The sequence below is a fragment of the Arachis duranensis genome, chromosome 5, assembly GCF_000817695.3.
Source record: "Arachis duranensis cultivar V14167 chromosome 5, aradu.V14167.gnm2.J7QH, whole genome shotgun sequence".
NCBI lineage: Eukaryota > Viridiplantae > Streptophyta > Magnoliopsida > Fabales > Fabaceae > Arachis > Arachis duranensis.
The window spans coordinates 31,586,137-31,611,309 of NC_029776.3; the positions used below are offsets into that span (position 1 = coordinate 31,586,137).

A 25,173-nucleotide genomic window follows, 5' to 3' on the forward strand; every position below is an offset into this window, starting at 1 on the left:
TAGAGCTTCATTCTTATTTCAATTTCTGTCTCCCACTTTGTACCAAATAAAATATTGAGATTTATTTCAGTCTCAGTCTCTCAGTTTCAGTCTCTGTCTCTCCACCAAACACTACCTTACTTACTATAAAGCGGTGTAGATATTATGCGTTGAAATACCAAATCAGAGAACAAGATGAACCACCATGAATGTTATTTAATGAGAATATTTGATTTTGACCGTGTGGCAAATGCATAACTCAACTGTTCAAAGTGTTCTTACAAGTTCATAAAACTTTCATCTCCTACTTTGATCTAAGAAACTCAAATGAGAATCACAAACAAATGTAACCTAACCTATTCCTTATTCAAGTGAAGGAATGCCCTTTAAACATGCCTCATGCAAATTTCCCTCTAAATGTAATCATCAACTCAAACCAAGGCAGAAACAAAAATAAAGAAACTAATACATCTTAGATAAGTGATTTTGCTGCAGCAATAACAGCTTCCTTTGTGATGCCAAACTCTTTGTATATTTTTTCTGCTGGAGCGCTAGCTCCGAATCGATCAATGCCTATTGCTTCCAATGATTCTCTCCCACCCAAATGTGATCGATGCTCAATGCTAAACACCAGCTGAAACAGCAGCAGGGAGAACACTCTCCTTGTATGCTTCCGATTGCTCGTTGAAAAGTTCCCATGAAACGAATGAACCGACTCTAACGGCCTTACCTTCCTTTCTGAGATTATCTGCAAAAACCGAATATTACCATGAAATACATAAAGCCCCTATCTGGTTTATAAAATGAAACCAGATAAATAAAAAGCACCTACTTCTGGACTCCTAATAAAGTCAGCCTTTGAAGTAATATGGATCCCCATCAGACATATGTAAAGTCAATAATCAAAATCAACATCACAGATCAAAACACATGCATAAGTCATATCAATAAAATGTTTAAGCTCAAATGATTTACATTGTTGATTGATCACATGTCAACACTAGTTAAAATGATACATAGAGGTTCTTGATTTCATTCGACTAAATCTTTAACTATTCCTCCACTATCTCCAAATAAAATAAAATTATTGTATAGAAGGATTAAAAGGAGAGAAACACTCACATGCATACACAAGCCGCATGTATGGATCCTCACACTCATCTGCTTTATCAAGCAAGTGGGAGTACTCCATCAACTAGTCCAAACACTTTGAAGTTCAATGATGCAGCAAAAAAGAACAGAAAAAGAAGCAATTGAATGATGGTAAAAATTGAAGCTTCACAAACCTTGGCCATTTTCTGAAGCATAGTCATAGGTTCAAATTAACTATGATAGCATCTAATTAACTCTTTTTTCTGTCCATACAGGAAGATTAGGTGTTGTGTAGGGTGTTCTACAAGAACAGAGAAGTTGGTGGCAAACCTAATAGCATGAGAAGCTGCTATGATGACACAGGCTCTTCATCTCTTCCAGCATTAATGGATTCTTACATCAGCTTTGACCAACAACAACAACCTCAAACCCATCTTCATGCTGATGAGTATGAGAAAGTGCCCTGCTTCTCCATTTTCTCTTACACCCAAACAAGCCCTATTTTAAACCAAAAATTCAGTTTTAAAATCACTTTTTAACCAAAAACGCTGTACATTTGAACTCTGATATGTCATTGCTAGTTTTTAAAATCTGATGTGTCATTACTCTCATTGGCATGTAAATTTCAATAAAAACTAAAACTTTAGAAACAACAAAACAACCCAAAGAGTCATCGAAAGTATTACACCAAATAACATAAAGAAAAAAAGAGTACATAGAAGGAATCAAAGAATAGCAGCACCCAAGATTCACCTTCAGACAAAGATTAAACAGAGCAAAACACCACACGCACACTCAACCGACCCAAAAACAAAAACCCCTTTTCACAGAACAAGAAATAGGTCAGAATCCATGAACCACCAAAATCAATTCAGAAAGAAAGCAACCCATCAAAGTAAACAAAGACACCTTGGAAACACAGAGCAAAGCAAGCTCGGCTTTCAGATCCTTGATCCACTGACCCAGAAACAAGAAGGAAAATCGGTTGCCCGCACCTGTGACGCCGAGTCGGCGATAGCGAAACCAATTTAGAAAGAAGAGAGAGTTTCAGTCTGACAATTGAGAGAGATGTAAGAAAATCCAGAAAAGATGAAGAACACTAGAATGATTCTTCTGAATATTTTTTGTTCTTTAGATGTGTTTTTTTTTTTAATGAATAAACATATGAAATTAGGGTTTATAGAAGAGTATAAGCAGGATTATTTGTACATGAATAATGAATTAGATGTTGTTTTAAATTTTATTTTTATTAAATTATAAGGATATTTTGGTAAAAGTATTGATATGATATATATATATTTATTTAAAAAAATAACTACTGACGAAGATAATATAATCTACTTGGCATTTTGTTATTTGTCCACGTTTTTATTATATCGGTACGTATGAATTTATCATCGTACCGTAGCAAATAGCATTAACAAATACTTGTTAGTTGTTACTGTTTGTTCGAACAACTCTAATAGAGTGTATGACTTTTCATACTTACAAAAATTAAATTGATTTAGAATTAAAATTTTTATTAAAATTAATAAATAAAATAAAGTTGGTCTCATTTAAGATACACGATATTAACTTAACAAAAAATTAATAAAATTTTGATACTTGTATAATTATTTTGATAAAATAATTAAAAATAATATAAAATTTAAATTAAATTGAGAATAATTATGAGAATAATAAATCTCACATTTACTTTCAAACATTATCCATGAAATGTGATAAGAGAAACTCCAATACTTTTAAAATTTTGATGTGTATATGGAGTGAAAAGTTTTTATATTTCACTTTACATAGGAAATGATTGATGAATTGATATCAGTCTCACTTTAGATAAATAATTTTATTAAAATTATATATTAGAATGAGAATGATATGGATGCCCAATGATAATGTATGTATAGTATATAAAAACAATAGAACTAACACAAGGAATGGTATCTGGTGTATGAGGTCAAGAGTAATTACAAGAAAGAAAAGGAAAGAAAAATCAAAGGAGAGGCCCACAAGTAATATTAAACTCACAGCTCACCTGGCAAAAGCAAAGTTTCAATAAGGAGGAGAAAAGAAAATTAAAGAATTCAGAGGAAGGAAAATTAGCAGAGAGAGAATGAGCTCACAATTCATGCACCCCTTTTTTCTGATCATTTCTTCTCCTTAACTACCTTTCACTTTCATCATCCTTTTGCTTTCCGCGTGAATGGTTTGTTATGGTCTTGCTATTCATACCTTCTTCCACGTGGCTTGTTCTTTAATTGGCCTCCCTTCTTGCATTTGTATCATTACCCCTGTCCTGAAAAACAACCTTGTCCTCAAGGTTGAATTGAGGGTATTGAATCTTCATATCTTCATAGGGCTCCCAAGTGGCTTCTTCATCAGTAAGTTGAAGCCATTTGACCAATACTTCCTCATGCCAACGGCCATCTTTTTTAACCATTCGGTGACCCAATACTAGGTGGGGATACAGCTTGCAACCCTGGGCATCAAGGAGTAATGGGGCTGGTATATTGGCTGGAGTAGGGTTACCCACGCACCTCTTTAGCAAAGACACGTGAAACACAGGGTGGATGCGAGCTCTGGGTGGCAGTTCTAGTTTATAGGCAACTTTACCAATTCGCTGCAGTATGGGAAAAGGGCCAAAATACTTCATGGCTAACTTGTGATGTTTGCGCACAGCCAAAGAGTGTTGTCTATAAGGTTGCAATTTGACATAAACAAAGTCACCAATGTTGAACTCAATATCACGTCGCTTGGTATCGGCTGTAGCCTTCATCCTAGCTTGTGCTCGCTGTAAATTACGCTTCAAAGCTTCCAACACAGTATCACGCTGTTGTAATTGTTCTTGAACTACAGGTGTATCTGAAGCTTGTGGGTTGTAGCGTATAATTGGGGCTGGATCTTTTCCAAAGACAGCTTTGTAGGGCGACATACCAATAGCTGAATGGTATGATGTATTATAACTGAAGGCAGCCCAAGGAAGCAACTTTGGCCAGTCACGAGGATTCTCTTGTGTATAACAACGTAAATACATTTCAAGGCACCGATTGAGCACCTCGGTCTGCCCATCCGATTCGGGGTGATACGCCGAGCTTCGAGCGAGGGTGATGCCGTGACCTTGACAGCATTGCTCCCAAAATCTGCTAGTAAAAATTCGATCACGATCTGAAACGATTGACTGGGGAACCCCATGAACGCTCACCACATGTTTCAAAAATGCCTCGGCAACTTAAGGTGCTGTATAGTTCGCGGGCAAAGGAATAAAGTGCGCAAACTTGTAGAGTCGATCAACCACAACAAGAATCACCGATAATCCTTGTACCACCGGTAAGCCAGTGATAAAGTCCATAGATATATCCTGCCATAAGTGTGAAGGCATGGGTAAAGGTTGTAAGAGGCCTGCAGGTGGTAAAGTGGAGTACTTAGCCTGCTGACATGTAGGACAAGCTCGGACATATTCCTTAACAGTTTTGGCCATATCCTTCCAAAAAAACTGTGCTGAGATGCGGGTCAAAGTCTTCTGGTAGCCGCCGTGACCTCCCACTATTGAGTCGTGAAATTCATAGAGTAAGGTCTTCACTAAAGAAGACGTGTGGGGAACCACGATTCTGTCCCCGCGATACCACAAACCCTGACGTTGCTGCCACCTTCCCGAAGTCAACTCCAACTCTGAAAACTCAGATCTGGGGTCATAATCCTTCGATTCAGCTTGCAGCTGAGGCACCAAAGAACAATGCAGCACTGAGAGACCCATGAATGATCTAGATAGACTATCTGCTCCTTGATTTTCAGAACCTTTCTTATACTCGATTGTGAAATCGTAGCCAAGTAATTTTGCCAACCAAAATTGTTGCTCCGGAGTTTGTATAGTCTGATTCTGCAGCTCTTTTAAACTCTTGTGATCAGTTCTGATAACAAATCTATGCCCCAAGAGATAGTGTCGAAACTTTGCGACTGCTGAAATAATGGCCAACATTTCTCTAGCATACACCGATTGTTTCTGGGCTGTCATGGATAATTTCTTGGAAAAATATGCTATAGGGTGTCCATCTTGACTCAAAATGGCACCGATCCCCAATCCAGAAGCATCGGTCTCAAGAACAAAAGGCTTGGAGAAATTTGGCAAGGCTAAAACTGGCGCCGATGACAGAGCCCGCTTCAAGTTCACAAACGCGGCATTCGCTGCAGTAGACCACGCAAAGTTATCTTTGCGCAATAAGTCGGTAAGAGGCGCAGCAATTAAAGCAAAGTTATAGATAAATTTGCGATAATAACTAGCCAAGCCTAAGAAGGCTCGTAACTGCTTCACCGAAGTAGGAGGTAACCATTGCTTGATCGCTTCCACTTTTGAGGCATCCACCCTCACTCCTTCTTTGGAAACTACATGGCCCAAGTAATTAACCTCTGTCCTACCAAAAGAACACTTAGAGAATTTAGCAAATAAAGCATTCTCTTTGAGGATAGTTAAAACCTGCTCTAAATGTTCAATATGTGAATTCCAATCAGGACTATATACCAATATGTCATCAAAGAATACAAGGACAAACTTTCTTAATACAGGTGCAAAAACTGAATTCATGAGGCTTTGGAAAGTTGCCGGTGCGTTTGTAAGGCCGAAGGGCATTACGAGCCATTCGTACAAGCCTTGGTGTGTTCGAAACGCTGTCTTGAAACAGTCTTCAGGGCTCACACGGATTTGGTGATATCCCGACCTGAGGTCCAACTTGGAAAAATATTGTGCATCAAAGAGTTCATCCAAGAGTTCATCAACTGTCGGCATTGGGAAGGAATCTTTGATGGTGACTGCATTAAGAGCCCTATAATCCATGCAGAATCTCCATGAGCCATCTTTCTTTTTCACCAAAAGCACAGGGGATGAAAACGGGCTCGAGCTAGGCTGAATGATGCCTGCAGTTAACATGTCAGCCACAATGCGCTCAATCTCAGTCTTTTGGCTATGAGCATAACGATAAGGCTTCACTTTCACAGAGGCTGTGCCTGGACGTAAATGAATAGCATGATCTTGCATTCGTGTCGGGGGTAAGCCTTGAGGCACCTGAAAAACTGAATTATATCGGCGTAACAACATTGCCAACTCAAGAGGAGTATTGCTTGGTATGTCCAAAGATTGAGGAGAAGCAGCTTCTGGCCCTTGTAATTGAATAGTATAAAGTTCTGCAATTTCTTTAGTGGCACATAACCGTTTCAAGTGATTGAATTGAGCTTGGGTTGGCTGGTTATTCAATTCCCCTTGTAAGGTAATGAGTTGGTTATTGTCCAAGAAGGTAATGAATTTCTTTCGATAATTGACCAAGTGTGTGTCAAGCGTCTCCAACCATATATCACCTAGTACCAATTCTTCACTGGCTATTGGGAGTAAAAAGGCTGTGATAAACAGTTTATGATCGTGCACCGTAACTGGCACCGCACGCACTTCACCTTCACACTGTAATAATTCACCATTGCCAACTTCTACCTTGAACGGGGGCGCGACATACACAGGCAATGATAACCGCTTCGCCAAGGCTGGGTGAATGAAATTGTCCGAGCTGCCCCCATCCATTAAAATATGTATCTGGCGACCATTGACTATCCCGGTAAAGCGAATGGAGCGTCGATTCGGTACACCAGCCAAAGCATTATAAGATAAATGCAATGATTCCTCCACGGTTGGCTCCACGCTGATATCGGCCTGCACGGGTTCTGACGCATGTGTCGTAGCTTGCAACTCCTTTGGAACTTCCTCCAAAGTCTGGATTAGAAAATAGTGTTTTGAACTGCACTTATGGGCTGGGGTGTATCGCTCATCACAAGTGAAACAGAGGCCTCTATCCCTCCGGAATTGGATCTCAGTAGGTGAAAGTTTACGTAATGTATTTGAAACTGGTGGTGTGGGCAGTAACGGTGGTGTATGGGAAATGTTAGGAGGTGAAGGTAAAGCGGGTACGGTCCTTTGTTGTGTATGATTAGGAGTACGTGGGTGGGACGTTAACTGCGGTCGAAGAGACGAACGCCCATTTTGGGTCGGTGGGAAGAATTTATCCTCAAACAACTTCGCCAATGAAACAGCTTGCATCAAAGAGGCTGGAGATCGAGATTTAACCTCTCGCTTCAGGTCCGGATGTAACCCACCAACAAAACAATCAAGCATTAAAGCATCATCCATCCCATAAACCCTTGCAGCTAACTCATTAAACGCATCAAAATAAAGTTTCACCGAAGCAGTTTGTTTGAGCTTCAACAATTCTTCACGTGGATTCTCAAATAAAGAAGGGCCAAAATGCATTTGCATAGCAGTGGATAATTCAAGCCAGGATGTTATCGGGTTGAGTTTTTCCCAAATTTGGAACCAGGCAAGGGCTCGCGCCTCCAAATTGACGGCAAGGAGATCCATCATCTGATTTTCTGGGGTCTCGTATATGCGGAAGAATCGGTCCACGCGGTAAATCCATTGTGTGACATCCTGAAACCCTGAAAACTTGGGAAAATCCAACTTCAATTGACGTTGGGGCGCAAAAATTTGTCTCGATGGCGGTTCATGATGTCCCTCCCGTTGATGCTGGAGTGAAGCTAACGACTGGGTTATAGCCGCGAGCTGTTCCTGTTGGCCATCAAATTGCTCTGTCAACTTGAGAATTGCAGCTTGCATTGTTTGCATCCGAGTGTTGTCTCCCATGGCAGCTCAATGAAAGTACCAATGATACGGATGCCCAATGATAATGTATGTATAGTATATAAAAACAATAGAACTAACACAAGGAATGATATCTGGTGTATGAGGTCAAGAGTAATTACAAGAAAGAAAAGGAAAGAAAAACCAAGGGAGAGACCCACAAGCAATATTAGACTCACAGCTCACCTGGCAAAAGCAAAGTTTCAATAAGGAGGAGAAAAGAAAATTGAAGAATTCAGAGGAAGGAGAATTAGCAGAGAGAGAATGAGCTCACAATTCATGCACCCCTTTTTTCTGATTATTTCTTCTCCTTAACTACCTTTCACTTTCATCATCCTTTTGCTTTCCGCGTGAATGATTTGTTATGGTCTTGCTATTCATACCTTCTTCCACGTGGCTTGTTCTTTTATTGGCCTCCCTTCTTGCATTTGTATCAGAAAATTTCTATACTTTCTCTTAATTAGTTAATTTTTGTATATATCAAATACGATTGTACCAAAAAATCAATAATAATACAAGTGTCACTCGTCTTTGGCGCTTTCGTACCCCCAATGCTAAAACAAAACCACCCTGCAAATTTCCCTCCAAAAAGTGCAACCGCAACCTGCATTACATTCCTCGAAGAAAGAAAACGACGTCGCTGGGATTTCCTATAAAAAAGCGACAAATATGAAAAATTGAAAATGGAAACTGAAAAGCAAAGAAATTTTTGTTTTCTTTTTGGATAAAATAGGTGATGGAACTTCTGAAGCTCTCAAAGTTCAAGCTCCAACTTCAATCCCTAATTTCCGAAGTTCGATATCTCAGGGTAACACTTTCTCTGAAAACCCGTTCGCCATTGACACTCCCTCCGTTTTCTTCGACTAACTTGAACTTTTTCAGGACAGAGAACGCTCTGCCACGGAACAGCACCGCCAACAAATCCAGGTTTTCCATTTTCTGTTCTTTTACTATTTTTCTTTAGAAAATTTTGGTTATTTTTTCAAGTGCTTATTTGATTTGCGGTGTTTGAGAGCGAGATCAGAGGCAGAAGCAGAATGAGGAAGAGTTGACTATGAAGATACAGGAATTGCAGCAAGAGTTAGCTTCGGTCAAAGAAGAGTGCCAGAAACTGGAGAGACAGGTTTGTGGTATTTGATATTTGCATCTTTAAGATCTTGTTTCTCTTTGGAAAATGAAATTTACTTTTGCTTCTAATGCAGGTAAATTACCTACAGAATGATAATGCGATGCTTGAAAGCAAGCACAAAGAGTTGAAGGGAACCCTAAATAGCGTGCTACAGTCTAGGGAGAATTTCGTGCATGCTTATGAGGTTATTTTTTGTATGATTGGCTTTGGTCTTCTTAATATTCGTTATAAATATTGCCATATAAACCATTGAATATAACCAGTAAAGGGGAAGAGATGGTGCTATTCAGCAGTAGGAACCGAGAATTTCGATCATCTCAATTTTCTTTCATGGTTTGCGAGATTGTGTAGAATCTGATGAACATGTGATGTGTGAATTTGAGCAGAACTGGGGAATCGGTGTTTATAACTATATAGCTATAGTGAACCCATTTCCCCCCTTTTTTGTGTGACAATTCTATGGATCTCCTGTGGTATTCATATCTAATCCATATGTTTGATTTTGAACCATATTATTTGTTAATTAGGATTTTGGTTGTTTCTGTAGATTACCAGGACAATTAAAGCTTGTACTTTATAGAGAAATTAATAACAGTTGGACTCCTCCTAATTAAGGAATTACACTGATCGTGTATTTGGGTTTAACAAAAATTTATGCAGGAATCTACTGCTCAAATGAAACGTTCAATTGAAACCAAAGACAGGATGATCAATGTTCTTTCAGAGAAAATAAACTCTCACTTATTGTTATTTGATTCGGTAGAGAAGGAGGTGTTTTATGTCAAGCAAATTGTGGACAAAGTGCAGAATCTTGTAAATGATAAAGAGGAAGTTGGTAAATAGATTTTCAGCTAATAGTCATTCATGCGTTTTTATCTGGGGAACTGTATATATTCATGCGATCAAATGATATAGAAGATTCATTGGTCTCTTGTTTCCTCCCTTTTCAATAATATCCTGTAAGCAGTGACTAGCCTGAGAAACAAAATGGACCGGGTCTCTACATTTGAAAAAGAATTTGTAGGTAACTTAAAACCCCCATTATCAATCTTACATATCTTAAATATGTTGTATGCTATTAATGATATATTTAGGTGCATGATGTGTTTCCATCCTGTCTAAGTTTCATCATCTGGGAAACACTATTTTTTTGTTGCTCCAGAAAATATTACTGATCTAAGAAATAGACTGGAAAACAATGAGGCTGAATTACGAAGAAAGGATAGAGTCATCTCACAGCTAGAAGCAAAGCTGGATGCGGCAAGACTTAGCAATAATGATCGAGCTCATATAGAAGAAATATCCATACCAAAATGGAATAGCTGTCTTAATCAAATACAAAAGTTTCATTTAAATTTATTTGCTTTTACTTAACAGATTCTGTTGAAGTCTTCTCTTAACCCAGCTAAACATAAAGCAAACTTTATCAGCAAAGGATGTGGAGATACAAAACTTAATTTCAGATAAAGAGGTTGACATTTGATTTACCGCAATGTTTATGATTTCTGGTTGGAGGTCCTTTAACATTCTAACTCCTCTGAACATAATCCTAAGGCATTACAATATGAAGTTGGAAGTTTACAACACATCCTACAGAGGATTCAGGACACTATAATGAATACGAATGAAGAGGTAAATGGATTTCATCCATTTTTGGCTAGAAGGATTTTATTTTTAATACAATTTCTGACTTGACTCTAATTTTACTGTGACATACATAGTTGTCATCTCTTTTTGAAATTTTATCTGTTTACTGTAAGTTTCATAAGTATACAAAGATGAATAGGAATACTATTTCTTTGTCACTTTTCTCTAGTTTTTCTTTCACCCTTTTTAGATGGGCCTGTCTGCATGGTTGGATGATTGATATTTTAGTTTCAAACAATAATTTTTACTCTCTTGTTTTTAAAAGCTATTCTTCTAATTAGTTCTCAAGGTTGAGTTGTATTTCTACATTATGTATGTGTCAGCACAATGCTTGTTTTTATTTCAGGACAAAATGTTATTCTCCTCAATTTTGTCACAAAAAGAAGCAAGCACAACAGATCTGAAGGCTACAAATAATAGGTAAACATAACATATTGGTACACATGTTAACTTCATCTAAAAATTGGTGTTGGAATTTATAGGCTTATTTAGTGCAGAATGAAAAAAATAAGACACTTGCGTTTCTAGGCTGTCATTCCTATGTGGATGCAAGTGATACCTAATAATGAATGTATCAAAGATTTTGGACCTTCCTGCATTTCTAGGCTTCTATATGAATATTTCAATTATTTCGTTCTTATTAAACAATGCTGTCCATTTCCCAGGATGGAAGATATTGTTCCAAGCAAGGAAGAGAAGGCTCATGAACCTACTGAATGCTGACTTAAAGGGCAGAGGTTTATGTTTAATATTATTTCCTTTGTTTCTAAACAGTTTAATCAAGTCACTGGATCTAACTTTGTCAACAAACTCATATTTGATATTGGTAGATATATGAGAAATAGCTTTGAACCATGGCAGCAAAGAGGACAATGCATTTTCCTTGAAGAATATACTCTTTATTTTTTATATATTTCTTCTGGGACTTAATTGTTTGCAATTGGTTGCTTTAGTTAACCTAAGTAAAACCCAGAAGCACCAATTTTATGGTTCAAAAGTTTGATCTTTTTTACCCCGATGTTTCTGTAAAATTTTCCATTAATTTCAAGTTGAAATTATCCTGATTTTTGTTGCATGATAACTTCAGTTACCTAGGTGTAGCTCAAAAGCCGAAAAAAAAGAAGTGTTTGAAGAGCATCAATTTGCTGAAGGTATAGTGTCGATGCAGATTAATCAAAATTTCCAAGGGAGATAATTATAAATGTATTAAAATATATTAGCAATTAAACTATATAGTCATTACTCGTTTGCAGACATGAAGTTTTCTTCCATGTTAATCATTCTTAAAGTTTTTTAACTCAAATTCAGTAAACTCTTTGTTTCTATGGCCATTTGATCTTTTAAAGTTACAGTTTCAAGTTTGTTATTCACCTGTAATTTACTTTTAAGTTTGGACAATGAACTCAACTGCTCAATCTTTGTTATGGAGGGCTGGAGGCAAATTGATTTGCAATTTGTTTTGACTTCCATACGGGACATGCTTTGAGATGGTAATAGATTTTAGAACCAGTTGAATTAGCATAATAGTTTACTAGTAGTGTCCGATGTTATTCTGCAGGTTTGATCAGATCCTCCTATGACAGCTTACAGCTGATAATCAATAGAGGTATGAATTTTCGATTCTCATTGTTGTAACATGGGTTGTCTGAAATAATGGTAATTCAGATATTTGATTTTAATTTAGTAGATACTTCCATGTTAGCATGACTTTGTTATTTTTTATTTTTATCATTGGTTACTGTTTGGTTACACATATTTATATTGTCATGAAAATAGGTGAAGGAGGCAGCATTATGAAAATGCACGGATAATGCCCTGTCGAGGCATGGTTTTGGTGCCACAATTTTTCTTTTTGCCTCTCATTGCTCATTCATCATTGACAATGCCACAAATTCCCTTTTAATCCTGTATGCTGTATTGGATGGTCATTTGATAATGTAATGTCTGGTTCCTTTTTATTATTATTATTACTATTTTTTTGGGTGGGGGCTGTCATATTTATATACAATTACAAACTCCAATAGAAGGAAGAGACAGGACCACTTGTGGTCATTATTCTGTCTAGTCTTAATGAAAGTATCTATGGACCCAAATTTCTTTCTCTTTCAATAATCATGACATACGAGATCAAGTTGTATAATTATCCATTATCTTTGTCAATCCCCACTCCAACAAGGTATCTTTGGTACAAAGGAGAAAAAGATTATTTGAAAGAAAAATGTTTGGTGAATAAGTTATATTTTTAACTAATTTTGACGAAGTCTTTTTTCTTCAATTGGTATTTATTGTTCCCATAAGTTATTGAACTAATTTGGTTGAATTTAATTACCAAAATAATTTGATCATATAGCATCACGGTATTTTAAAACAAGTAGTTTAGAAGTCTGAGCCGAGGTTGTTCCAACTTTCAACCAAATCTTGTACTTCGATAATAACTTGTCCACTTGACGCTACCTGGAAGACAATCATGATTTTAACCTTTAGTAAGGTTAAGTCAACATCAAAAGTATATCGCTTATTGAAGAAAGGAAAAAATATATAAAGTTATTGTTCCTGGTCTAAGAGTTTTAATTTGTAAGGAGTAATGATTAGTGGGCTGACCATCAAAAAATAACTATTAGTAGGCTTTTCCGCTTTTGTGAATTTTAGTGTAATGTCTCTAAGCTCCTCTCTTCTTTGATAGTTTTTAAGTATTATTTTTTACTATTAAAAAGAGGCTTTCATAGCAATGTTATTAGAGAACTTTTAGAATAATGAACCAATTTAAACTTTATCTATTTTTAGCGAAAGACAATATAATTTTTTATTAAGAAATAGAATATTTTGACAACTAATATTATTTATTTTGAGATAATACAAATTTTTTATTAAAAATTTTGTCAAACAGTTAATAAAATTAGTTTTGTAAGAGGTTTTATTTATAAACATAAAGTGTATTTTTTTGTCCTTAACATTTATAATTTCTTCAAAAATATTTTTAATGTTTAATTTCATTCAATTTTGTCCTTAACATTTTTATTTATTTAATTTTTTATTTAATTTTGATCCTAACGTTTTAGATAAAATTAACATCCATAGATTATTTTGACATCAATCAAAACCATTAGAAACAAAATAGAATGAAGTTAAACGTTAAAAGTATTTTTAAAGAAAATTATAAATATTGAAGACAAAAAACAGACTTTATCTTATTCATAATATGTAAAAAATTTATATTTCCACAAAATTCTTTTTAGCAATAGGACCAACCACTACTATTCCTAATATTTTTTTCATCCTCATCATTATAACTTTTATCTCTACTATTTCTATTGGGCAACTATATCTTATCACCATTATTATCTCCTCTACTACTATCAACACAAACACTAACACATCAACATCATCATTCTGTTTTTTCTTTTGAAAATTTTTCATATCACAATTACTTTTTTTTTTAAACATCATTTGCAACAATGATTCCTTTTTACTTAATCATCACAGAAATTAATTTTATTATGGAGCCATAATTTTATTATGGAGCCATCGTTAGTGTAGGACGCAGATATGGAGAGAAGGGAAGTTTTACCGGGCTGTGGTGTCAGGAACACAGTAATCGGACCCTGCGAGTTGTTGATGGGAACTCGGACCCTCCGATTTCCTGTAAATTAAAAAAAAATTCCTCTCAAGCAGAAATCGGACCCAACGACCAGTATAACAAAATAAAAATAAAAAAACCAACAAAGAAAACGGACCTTCCGTTTTGATGAAGACATATCGCACAGTCCGTTTTTCCCATGTGAATTTTGTATACAAGCAAAACGGACCCTTCGATTTGCTTACAAAATTTTCAAAACAAAGAATTCGGAGGGTCCAATTTCTTCCTTCCCACAATTCGGTGTAGCACCCCCACATTCCATAATTCGGCACAATACCTGTCCCTCTTCCATAACAAAAAAAATTAGCCTAATCATCACGGTGAAAAAAATTTCAAAAATAAATTTGTCTGTGTGGATTTAAAATTCTAAAAATTATCAATAAAATTCTTATAAAATTAATTGTTATTATTATTTAACGAATTTTTAATAAAATATTTATATTATCTTAAAATATAAATTTTAGGGGCTGGGCGAAGTATCCCTTTATTTTTCTATGAGGTCGCATTTTCTTTCATAAAAATACGTAGGAGCGGCATTGAGTCTTTAATCAATTTGTTAAAGCTACTCAAGAAAAAAAAACCAAATTTTAAGATGTTTAAAACTCAAATATCAGAGTCTTATATCACAAATAAACATGTTTCCAAAACTTCATTTATATTTTCTAATTAAAATCTACTATATTGTCTTGATGATTAGTAAATCTGAAATATTTGTAATTTAAATCCGGACAACATAGCCATTAGCTAGATATTGTGAATGACATTTACATTAAAAGAATCGTATAAAAGAATCGTATCTGTTGTAAAATAAATAAAAAAATATAATAAATATAAAATAAAAGTGGAAGTAAAAAACACAAGTATTAATATTAGCTAATAATAATCTCATTATAATATGAATAATTGATGTATCTATATTAAAGGAGAAAAAAAATGTTAACAGTGTATAAAAATAGTATTATAGTAAAAAGAGGAGAAAGAAATACTTTATTATTATATGTAATAATCAGAGGCTTAAATCTCTATTTATATACATACATGAGGTAGTTTTTTCAACTTCATATTAAATGTAGTCATTCTTGAGAAACTATTTCTCATAGAAAATGGGCATCCACGTAAGGTGTGATAAAGTATTCTTATCACAACACTTCTTCTTTGCATGACCATTTAGGATTATTGCCTCGTTAAAACCTTACTAAAGAAAAATCCAATGGAAAAAAACCTTAATAAAGAAAAAAGAGTACAATATCCTTTAGAGATGGAGACTACCTCATTAAAAACTTTGTCAAGAAAAATACAATGGAAAAAAAATTGACCAAGGAAAAAAATACAGTTTTCCCCTCTTGCCGACATCATTTAATGTCTCGAAATCGGCGCATCTCAATCTCATGTACCAATTTTTCAAAGGAGGATTTTGGTAGTGACTTTGTAAATAAATCTGCCAGATTATCACTTAAGCGGATTTGTTGGATATCAATTGTCCCTTGATTTTGAAGATCATTAGTGAAGAAGAATTTGGGAGAAATATGCTTTGTTCTATCACCTTTGATATATCCGCCTTTAAGTTGAGCAATACATGCTGTATTATCTTCAAACAGGACAGTTGGAGCTATCCTATGGTCAATCAGTTCACATGATGACAGAATATATTGGATCAAACTCTTGAGTCAAAAACACTCGCGACTAGCTTCATGTATCGCGAGTATTTCAGCATGATTAGAGGAGGTTGCTGTTATCGTCTGTTTTGTGGACCTCAATGATATAGCTGTACCACCATATGTGAACAGATATCCTGTTTGAGATTTCTCTTTATGTGGATCAGACAAGTATCCAGCATCTGCATAGCTAACTAATTGTGACTTGGATCCATAGGGATAAAACAATCCCATATCAACCGTCCCATGAAGATATCGAAAGATTTGTTTGATTCCGTTCCAATGTCTTCTGGTTGAAGAGGAACTATACCTTGTTAATAAATTCACAGCAAATGATATATCGGTCGTGTATTATTAGCAAGATACATTAGCGCTCCAATGGCACTAAGATATAGTACTTCAGGACCAATAATATCTTCATTCTCTTCTTTAGGACGAAATTGATCCTTTTCCACATCTAAAGATCTTACAATCATTGGAGTGCTTAATGGATGCGACTTATCCATATAAAACTTTTTCAAAATCTTTTCTGTGTATGTTGTTTGATGAATAAAGATCCCATTTTTTGTATGCTCGATCAGCAGGTCGAGACAAAATTTAGTCTTTCCAAGATTTTTCATCTCATACTCTTCTTTTAGAGTTTTTATAATTGTTGGAATCTCTTCAGGAGTTCCAATGATATTTAAATCAACGTATACAACAATTATAATGAATCCAGATACAGATTTCTTTATGAAAACGCATGAGCAGATATCATCATTCTTGAATCCATTTTTGGCCAGATACTCAGTAAGACGATTATACCACATTCATCCAGATTGCTTTATACCATATAAAGATCTTTGCAATTTGACTGAGTATAACCCTTGCAAATATTCATTGGATGGTTTAGATATCTTTAGTCCTTCAGGGACTTTCATATAGATATCCCGATCTAATGAGCCATATAAATAGGCTGTTACCACATCCATTAAATGTATATGCAGTTTATGATATTCAGATAAATTGACCAAATAACGTAATGTTATCGCATCCACTACAGGGGAATACATTTCTTCATAATCTATACCGGGCCTTTGTGAAAAACCTTGTGCCACAAGTCGGGTTTTGTAGCGCACAACTTCATTTATCTCATTCCGTTTTCTCACAAATACCCATCTGTATCTAATAGGTTTTACATCTTCTGGTGTACGGACTATAGGTCCGAAAACTTCACGTTTTGCAAGTAAGTCTAATTCAGCCTTCATGGCTTCTTTTCATTTTGGCCAATCATTCCTTTGTCGACATTCTTCGACTGATCTTAGCTCAAGATCCTTACTTTCATGCATGATATTTAATGCCACATTATATGCAAAAATTTTATTGACAATTGTTTTATTTCGGTCCCATTTCTCTCTTGTAAAGACATAGTTTATCGAGATCTCGTCATTTTCACAATTTTTAGGTACCTGAACATCTTCTGGCGTTAAAATTATATCATAATTTTGGATAACTGCAGGTGTCTCTACTATGTCTTTTATAACAGGAATAGTATTTACCTCTTTTCGCTTTCAAAGATTTTTGTCTTTGGAACCGAAAGGCCTGCCACGCTCCTGACGTGTATTTGCTTCGGTAGCAATTTGTCCAACTGGGACATCAATTCGAATTGAGGCATTTTTCGCTGGTATATAAGATTTGGTTATCCTCTTTGTATCAGAAAATGCATAAGGCAATTCATTTACTATTCTTTGTAAATGTATAATCTTTTGAACTTCTAGTTCACATTGCCTTGATCGAGGATCTAAATGCATCAACGATGATGCATTCCAATTAAGTTCCTTTTCAGGAAGCTTATTCTCTCCCCCCTAATGTTGAAAATTTTGATTCATCAAAATGACAATCCGTAAATCGGGCATTAAATACATCCCAGTTTGTATCTCAAGATACCTCACTATAGAGGGAGAATCATATCCAACATATATCCCCAATTTTCTTTGGGGTCCTATTTTGGTGCGATTAGGTGGTGCAATGGGAACATATATCGCACACCCAAATATTCTTAAATGGGAAACATTTGGCTGTTGGCCAAATGCTAATTGCAAAGGAGAGAACTGATGGTAACTCGTTGGTCTCAAACGAATAAGTGTTGCGGCATATAAAATAGCATGTCCCCAAATCGAGGTTGGGAGATTTGTTCTCATAAGCAAGGGTCTAGCAATTAATTGGAGGCATTTAATAAGTGATTCTGCTAACCCATTTTGTGTGTGAACATGAGCTACTAGATGTTCAACACTTATTCCATTAGCCATACAATAAGCATCAAAAGTTTGGGAAGTAAATTCACCAACATTATCAAGACGAATTGCTTTGATTGAATTTTTCAAAAATTGTGCTTTTAATCAAATAATTTGAGCCAGTAATCTTGCAAACGCCAGGTTGCGAGAAGACAATAAGCACACATGTGACCATCTCAAAGATGCGTCTATCAGGACCATAAAATATCTAGAAAATCCACATGGTGGATGAATAGGTCCACATATATCACCTTGAATCCTTTCTAGAAATTCAGGGGGACTCAAATCCAATCTTTACTAGTGATGGCGTTAAAATTAACTTCCCTTGAAAACATGCAGCACAACAAAATTCACTAGATTTAAGAATCTTCTGGTTCTTTAGTGAATGTCCATGAGAGTTTTCAATAATTCTCTGCATCATGGTTGTTCCCGGATGACCCAATCAGTTGTGCCAAGTTATGAATTCATTTGGGTTAGTAAACTTCTGGTTTACAGTGGCATGTGATTCAATTGCACTAATCTTGGTATAATATAAACTAGATAAAAGTGAAGGCAACTTTTCTAATATAACCTTTTTATTTGAATCATGAGCTGTGATACGTAAGTACTCATGACTTCCTTCATTCATTGTCTCAATATGATATCCATTTCGACGAATACCTTTGAAACTCAACAAGTTTCTTAGACACTTCGTAGACAATAGTGCATTATTTATTATAAATTTTGTTCCTATAGAAAATAAAATTATAACTCTTCCAGAGCCTTCTATCACATTGCTTGAGCCAATAATAGTATTAACACATTCTTCTTTTGGCACCAGATGGGTAAAATATATATCACTTTTGAGAATACTTTGCGAACTTGCACTATCCGCAAGGCATACATCTTCATTATATATCCTTGCCATTTTCTTCAAATACAAATAATAATAAAATAAGTAGTATGTACAGTTAAATTGAATACTTGATCGAAATTATTTTTCTAAGAAATACTGTACATAAAAATAATGTCATATACTAAAATTTTATTGTAAAACATGACACATTTAATAATTTCAAAATTCATAAACATTAATATTTCATTATTTATATACATCATATTTGAAACTCAAATACATAGAAAATAAAACTTAACAATAAGTTCTTTACATTATTTATTTACATGGATACTAAACAATCTCACATATTAAACTATTCCATCATTGATTAAATGACCAATATTTCCTTCAGGATCCTCAAAGAAATCAGATACATCATAATGAGTGGTGAAATTTTCAGCATCATTTGAAACAAAATTTGTTTCCTTTCCTTTGTCAAAGATCGACTAGGTGCCTTGAGGTACGACATGTACGTGACCAATGGCCATTTCCACCACAACGGAAATACTTATCCTCTGTTGATTTATTTTGCCCAATATTTCTTTCTTTATCCCACTTCTGGTGAGATCCTCTCTTTTTAATATAATTCCTTTTTCTTTCATAATTTTTCTTGTTATTAAAACCTTGCCATTTACCTTTTTTGGGGTAATTTGTCGCATTTATTTCAGGAAATGGGGCGGTGCCAGCTGGGCACGCTTCATGATTCTTTAAAAGCAACTCATTGTTGTGTTCAACAACAAAAAGGCAAGAAATTAACTCAGAATATTTTTTAAACCCTTTTTCTCGATACTGCTGCTGCAGGAGCACATTCGAGGCATGGAAGGTTGAGAAAGTTTTTTCCAACATATCATGATCAGTTATCTTTTTCCCACATAATTTCATTCGTGAGGTGATTTGAAGCATTGCAGAATTATATTCATTTATAGGTTTAAAATCCTGTAGACGCAAGTGTGTCCATTCATATTGGGCTTGAGGAAGTATCACCGTCTTTTGATGATTATACCTTTTTTCAACGTCTTTCCAAAGATCTGTAGGATCTTTTAATATGAGATATTCATTTTTCAATCCTTTGTCAAGATGACGATGAAGAAAAATCATGGCGTTGGCTTTATCCTTCTGGGATGCATTATTTTCAGCTTTAATGGTATCTCCAAGATCCATTGAATCAAGATGGATTTCAACATCTAATATCCATAATAAATAATTGTTTCCAGATATATCAAGAGTATTTAATTCAAGATGAGAGAGTTTCGACATAATAAAAATTTGTTACCTGAGTCTTCCTAAAAATTTGATCAGAGTCTCGTGCTGATAACGTGTTGTAAAATAAATAAAGAAGATATAATAAATATAAAATAAAAGTGGAAGTAGAAAACACAAGTATTAATATTAGCCAATAATAATCTCACTATAATAGGAATAATTGATGTATCTATATTAAAGGAGAGAGAAGTGTTAGTAGTGTATAAGAAGAGTATTATAATAAAAAGAGGAGAAAGGAATGCTTTATTGCTGTATATAATAGTCAGAGGTTTAAAGCATATACGTACATGACGTAGCTTTTTTAACTTCATATTAAATATAGTCATTCTTAAAAAACTATTTTTTATGAAAAATGGACATCCACGTAAGATGTGATAAAATATCCTTATCACATCAGTATCCACATTAATTGAAATGTGTATTAATATTAAGAAGATACTCAATATTATTAATGAAGTGAGAGAGTAGAAGTCTAATTTTTTGTGAATTAAGATATTAAAATTCATACATGATAAAAAATTATAAATTTAATAGTGATTAAACTTAATTTTATTATTTTATCACTTTTTTTTACTTGATTTTTTTTCCAAAACTTTAAGCTTTTCTATGTCAAAAAAACAAAATAGAAAAAGGTATTGACCTTTTTGTGGCACGTGTATTTCACACTATCTAAGGCTTCAAGTAAGTGCTTTCCATGTTCATTATATACATTTTCAAATGAGTAGTTTAGGATCTAGCTACCCAAGTTACAGCTGTTTACAATGCAACTTTTAATAAAAAAGAAAAAGGAGTTGGTCTCTTTTTTGGCTCATTAATTTAAATATGGAAAACATTTTGGTGAATTGGGAGAAAATGGAGCAACTGGGTGTATTACACAGAGATGGACGTGTCAGATAAAATGCACAACACGTAAGGGGCGTGGTGCATACAACACGTGGGGGGCGTGGAAGCTAGGTGGCATGCTGTGGTTGAGCCACCTAGGCAGCACGCAGGGGGCGTGCTTAGTCAGCACACAGGGGGCATGCTGACGTGGCGGAACGTGGTTGGCCAGCCGCTGCACCACGTGGGGGGCGTGCTGCGTCAGCACGCAGGGGGCGTGCTGACGTGGCGAAGGGTGATTGGTCCAACTGTGCACCACGTGGGGGGCGTGTTAAGTGCACTGCTCTATATAAGGTAGAGCTCGATAGTGTTTTCCATACCGAGTGAGTGAGATTTGAGTGTGTTGTGAGGAATCTTTGATGCTCTTCTGGGTGTAATGGAGGACACCGCAAATTTGGTGGTGTATCGTGATGGTGAGATAATACGTAATACTCATGAGGGAGTGAGGTTAGTGTCACAAAATCCGTTTTCGTTTGTGGTTCCATGCACGATGACGTTAATGGAGCTGCAGAACGGCCTATGTCAAAGCATGGAGAATGGTACATTAATGAGAGTGAGCAGAATTCTGTACCGGAATCCAGTTATGGTTTTTGGTGGTCTAAAACAGTTTGATACCATTTCGATCACGGATGAAGTGAGTATGCAGAATATGTTTCAAATTCATCGGCAGACTTATATGAGACACCCACAGATTGAGTTGTACGTTGAGTTTGAAGCTGTAGAGGCAGTAGCGGTCCAAACTGATATAGATGTAAATGATGATATAGCTGCAGTGTACGAAGAAATGAATAGTGACAGCGAAGAGGACTTCGAAGCCACTTATGAAGCCGGCGACGAAGATGAGGATGGCGATGTGGGAGTTGAGGCAGCAGTGGAGAATGTAGTGGTTCATCCCTCGAGCAGTCAACCGATGGGCGTTCCACCTTTTATGTGTGAGTTGGATCTCGATGCCATGCATGCCCCCGAGTTTCCGGAATATGCAAACAGAGGTACGTGTTGACTAAATAAGAAGTTTTTATTACTTTATACCTTGGACTGTGCAATAAACAATGATTTCGGCTTTCTGTAGGTATTGCTAATCCTGAGGACGGAGAGTTCCGAATTGGAATGGAATACAGTTCTAGAAAGTCGGTCGTTGCAGTAATTAGAAGTTTCAATATATCTAGAGGAGTTGACTATGATGTGTATGAGTCTGAGCCACAGACGTTCTATGCAAAATGCAAGATGTTCGGGCATGGATGTGACTGGCTTATCCGAGCCAGCTTGATACGGAGAAAAAGTTGTTGGGAGATACGCAGATACAACGGTAGGCACACGTGCACCATCGGAACGATTTCACAAGATCATTCCAAGTTGGACTTAGATACAGTTGCTGAGGCTATAAGGCCGTTGGTCGAGACGGACCCGTCCATCAAGGTGAAATCTATAATTGCGGAAGTCCAGTTAAGGTTCAACTATACCATCAGTTATCGAAAGGCTTGGTTGGCAAAGCAGAAGTCCGTTGCCAACGTTTTCGGTTATTGGGAGGAATCTTACCAAGCATTGCCGTGGTGGCTCTCGGTCATGGTGCAGAAGATTCCTGGTTCATTTGTCCAAATAGAAACACGACCACTCTACAACGGGAATGAGGAGGCACAAGGTGTAAAAATACTTCATCGTGTATTTTGGAGTTTCAATCCATGCATTAGGGCATTCAGGCATTGCAAGCCCCTGGTTCAGGTTGATGGCACACACCTATACGGAAAATACAAAGGTACACTTCTAGTCGCTGTTGCACAAGATGGGAACCAGAACATTGTGCCTATTGCCTTTGCCTTGGTGGAAGGTGAGACAGCTGATGCGTGGCACTTCTTCCTCAGGAATCTGCAAACGTATGTTGTTAGAAAAGACAGTGTGGATATGATCTCAGACCGGCATGAGTCAATACGGGCAGCAGTTAATCGTTCCGGTGGTGACTGGCAACCTCCAAGAGCATGGTGGATGTTTTGTATAAGACACATCGGCAGTAACTTCTTAAGGGCATTCAAAGTCCCTCACTTGCAGAAGCTTGTTGTCAACATAGGGTATTCAAGAACGGTGGAGGAGTATAATATCAACTATAAGAGGTTGGAAGAGCGAGGCGAGGCATATGCCAGGTGGTGCGATGCCATCGGACTCAGACATTGGGTATTGGCATTCGACAAGGGACATCGATGGGGCCATATGACAACGAACCTTGTCGAGTGTATTAACTCAGTGTTGAAGGGTGCCCGTAATCTACCTGTGTTGGCGCTGGTCCGAGCAACATATTATAGGTTAAATGAACTCTTTACACGGAAGAGTGCCGAGACTCACGAATGCAAGCGTGCTGGATTTACATACTCCGCATTTGCGCAACAGCGGATAGAAGCAAGTATGCAACAGGCTGCGAATATAGTTGTGCACCGCTTTGATAGACGAAATGAGGTGTTTGAGGTGCGCGAAATGACTACTGGAAAGGTGTTAGTTGTTGATCTAGCACGACGGACGTGTGACTGTGGGCACTTTCAGGTTGAACGAATACCATGTCGCCATGTTATTGCTTGCTGTGCTAACCAGCTGCTCGATTGGCAGTTGTATGTGCATGAGGTGTACAAGATGACGGAAGTTCGTAAGGTATATAGGTTTGAGTTCACACCATTAGGAGATCCTGAGACATGGCCTGCTTATGAGGGACCCACATTGGTCGCTAATCCCGCACTGAGGCGAACGTCTAAAGGCAGGCCCAAACTAACCCGATACCTGAATGAAATGGACTCACGTGACATGCGTGTTCCTCGGATATGCCGTCTCTGTGGTGCTCAGGGTCATAGTCGGAGTAGGTGTCCGCAGCGTGCTGGACCGAGTGGTGCTGGTTCATGGTTTAGTATGGTCATGTTTGTACTTTTTAATTTGCATTTCGTCAGTTGATGCTTTTGAAATCAGACGTGTTTGTATTTTTCAAATGAAGTCTATCCATTGATATCTTAATGTCTGCTTAATATTGTCATTAACTGATTTCCTTAAGTTAATATACAAAAAAGGGAACTACAGGTTACATAAGTTAACATACCAGAACATTAAACACGAATTACATTAACCTAATTCTGAAAATAAACTCTAGATAACCTAAACCGAAGCTCACTTCTTTCCACCAAAGTACCTCAGTCCCTTACCCATAATGCCCAGACTGAACCGCGATGGAGTATACCTATCAGGTGGATTTCGCTCCGTCCGTAAGTCATATGGGTGACCTCGAACTGAGTTATCCACCCCCGGAGCTCCCGAACCACCTGCCTCTGTGGGAGTGGCGGACCCACCTGCATCGTCGGAGTGGCCGACCCGCCTACCTCTGCTGGAGCGGATGATCCAAGATTGAACGTGTCAACAACTGTGTATGCCCGCTGACGCTGCATAAAACCACTATCACATGACGCACTCGCTGACGTGCGCTCGGAAGTACGACCCTGCAAACCATGAGCCATATCTACTGATGCCCTACGTGGATCAGCTGACACTGACAGTGAAGGGATACCACTAAAATCTGACCAGCCACCCAAACCAGCATCTCCGCCGCTGGAGAAGTCAAACCAATCTGTACCAGAAGGAATGGTAAGTATGGGATCATGATGCTGGCCGGACTGACCGTGGTCACTGTGCTGAGAATGGTGGCTGCTCTGAGCGTGGGGGCTGTGCTGAGAGTGCTGAGAATGGTGGCTGCTCTGAGCGTGGTGGCTGTGCTGAGAGTGGTGACTGCCCTGAGAGTGATGGCTACCATGACTGTAGGCCGGTGGCTGTGGTATATAATAAGGAATCGGCTCAAACACTGCATGCTGTGGGGCAGGTGGCTGTGGGGCAGGTGGTTGTGGATGATGAGGAACGTAGGCCGTCAATCTCAGCAGATGTCCATAGGAGCGTACGTACCTCCTGCCAACTGGTATCTCGGCGGGTGAAAGGGTTTGTCTCGGTACGGGAGCAAGACACGTCATTCGCTCCCATGCCCAAACAAACAACAGATTCAGAGGGCCATCCATCTCCTTTGTATCATATCATGATGCACGGCATAGTGCTCTGT

At 37.1% G+C, this 25,173-nt stretch overlaps 3 protein-coding genes across 13 annotated transcripts; 2 read left to right on the top strand and 1 right to left on the bottom strand.

The window, feature by feature from the left end:
* Nucleotides 1–207: 207 nt before the first annotated feature.
* Nucleotides 208–2,243, bottom strand: LOC107489080 (transketolase, chloroplastic-like). Of its 8 annotated transcripts, none has more exons than XR_008009224.1 (4): nucleotides 1,266–2,243; nucleotides 1,102–1,174; nucleotides 812–835; nucleotides 208–727 (listed from the first exon to the last, which is right to left on the bottom strand). XR_008009224.1 is itself a non-coding variant. In XM_016109859.2 (3 exons), the coding sequence occupies exons 1-3, from the start codon at nucleotides 1,290–1,292 to the stop codon at nucleotides 603–605; spliced, it is 225 nt and encodes a 74-aa protein (XP_015965345.1). In that variant the 5' UTR covers nucleotides 1,293–2,237; the 3' UTR covers nucleotides 208–602. The 8 variants fall into 8 exon arrangements, 1 of the variants encoding a protein (XP_015965345.1); XR_008009223.1 differs by lacking the exon at nucleotides 812–835 and having other exon boundaries at nucleotides 1,102–1,569; nucleotides 1,825–1,891; nucleotides 1,981–2,240; XR_008009222.1 differs by lacking the exon at nucleotides 812–835 and having other exon boundaries at nucleotides 1,102–1,186.
* A 6,133-nt stretch (nucleotides 2,244–8,376) lies between these two features.
* LOC107489081 (uncharacterized) lies at nucleotides 8,377–12,599 on the top strand. Of its 4 annotated transcripts, none has more exons than XR_008009674.1 (14): nucleotides 8,377–8,549; nucleotides 8,624–8,668; nucleotides 8,766–8,864; nucleotides 8,944–9,054; nucleotides 9,531–9,705; nucleotides 9,838–9,894; nucleotides 10,033–10,169; nucleotides 10,282–10,341; nucleotides 10,425–10,502; nucleotides 10,864–10,937; nucleotides 11,183–11,254; nucleotides 11,605–11,668; nucleotides 12,076–12,123; nucleotides 12,294–12,599. XR_008009674.1 is itself a non-coding variant. In XM_052262381.1 (11 exons), the coding sequence occupies exons 1-11, from the start codon at nucleotides 8,478–8,480 to the stop codon at nucleotides 11,238–11,240; spliced, it is 966 nt and encodes a 321-aa protein (XP_052118341.1). In that variant the 5' UTR covers nucleotides 8,377–8,477; the 3' UTR covers nucleotides 11,241–11,571. The 4 variants fall into 4 exon arrangements, 1 of the variants encoding a protein (XP_052118341.1); XR_008009676.1 differs by having other exon boundaries at nucleotides 8,466–8,549; nucleotides 8,629–8,668; XR_008009675.1 differs by lacking the exon at nucleotides 11,605–11,668.
* An 8,878-nt stretch (nucleotides 12,600–21,477) lies between these two features.
* Nucleotides 21,478–24,029, top strand: LOC107489039 (uncharacterized). The gene is made up of 2 exons (XM_016109825.1): nucleotides 21,478–22,090; nucleotides 22,171–24,029. Exons 1-2 carry the CDS (start codon nucleotides 21,478–21,480, stop codon nucleotides 24,027–24,029), a joined length of 2,472 nt encoding a protein of 823 aa, XP_015965311.1.
* The last annotated feature ends 1,144 nt before the right edge of the window (nucleotides 24,030–25,173 follow it).

Excerpts from the sequence above, each read along its gene's own strand:
- LOC107489080 (XM_016109859.2), bottom strand. The coding sequence starts at position 1,292 with ATGACTATGCTTCAGAAAATGGCCAAG. Across the intron at positions 1,175-1,265 it reads TGCTTCAGAAAATGGCCAAG|TTGATGGAGTACTCCCACTT; the intron begins GTTTGTGAAGCT and ends TGTTTGGACTAG. Across the intron at positions 728-1,101 it reads CATGCGGCTTGTGTATGCAT|ATAATCTCAGAAAGGAAGGT; the intron begins GTGAGTGTTTCT and ends CGGTTTTTGCAG.
- LOC107489081 (XM_052262381.1), top strand. The coding sequence starts at position 8,478 with ATGGAACTTCTGAAGCTCTCAAAGTTCAAGCTCCAACTTCAATCCCTA. Across the intron at positions 8,669-8,765 it reads AGCACCGCCAACAAATCCAG|AGGCAGAAGCAGAATGAGGA; the intron begins GTTTTCCATTTT and ends GAGCGAGATCAG. Across the intron at positions 9,706-9,837 it reads AAATGATAAAGAGGAAGTTG|TGACTAGCCTGAGAAACAAA; the intron begins GTAAATAGATTT and ends TCCTGTAAGCAG.
- LOC107489039 (XM_016109825.1), top strand. The coding sequence starts at position 21,478 with ATGGAGGACACCGCAAATTTGGTGGTGTATCGTGATGGTGAGATAATA. Across the intron at positions 22,091-22,170 it reads TCCGGAATATGCAAACAGAG|GTATTGCTAATCCTGAGGAC; the intron begins GTACGTGTTGAC and ends GGCTTTCTGTAG.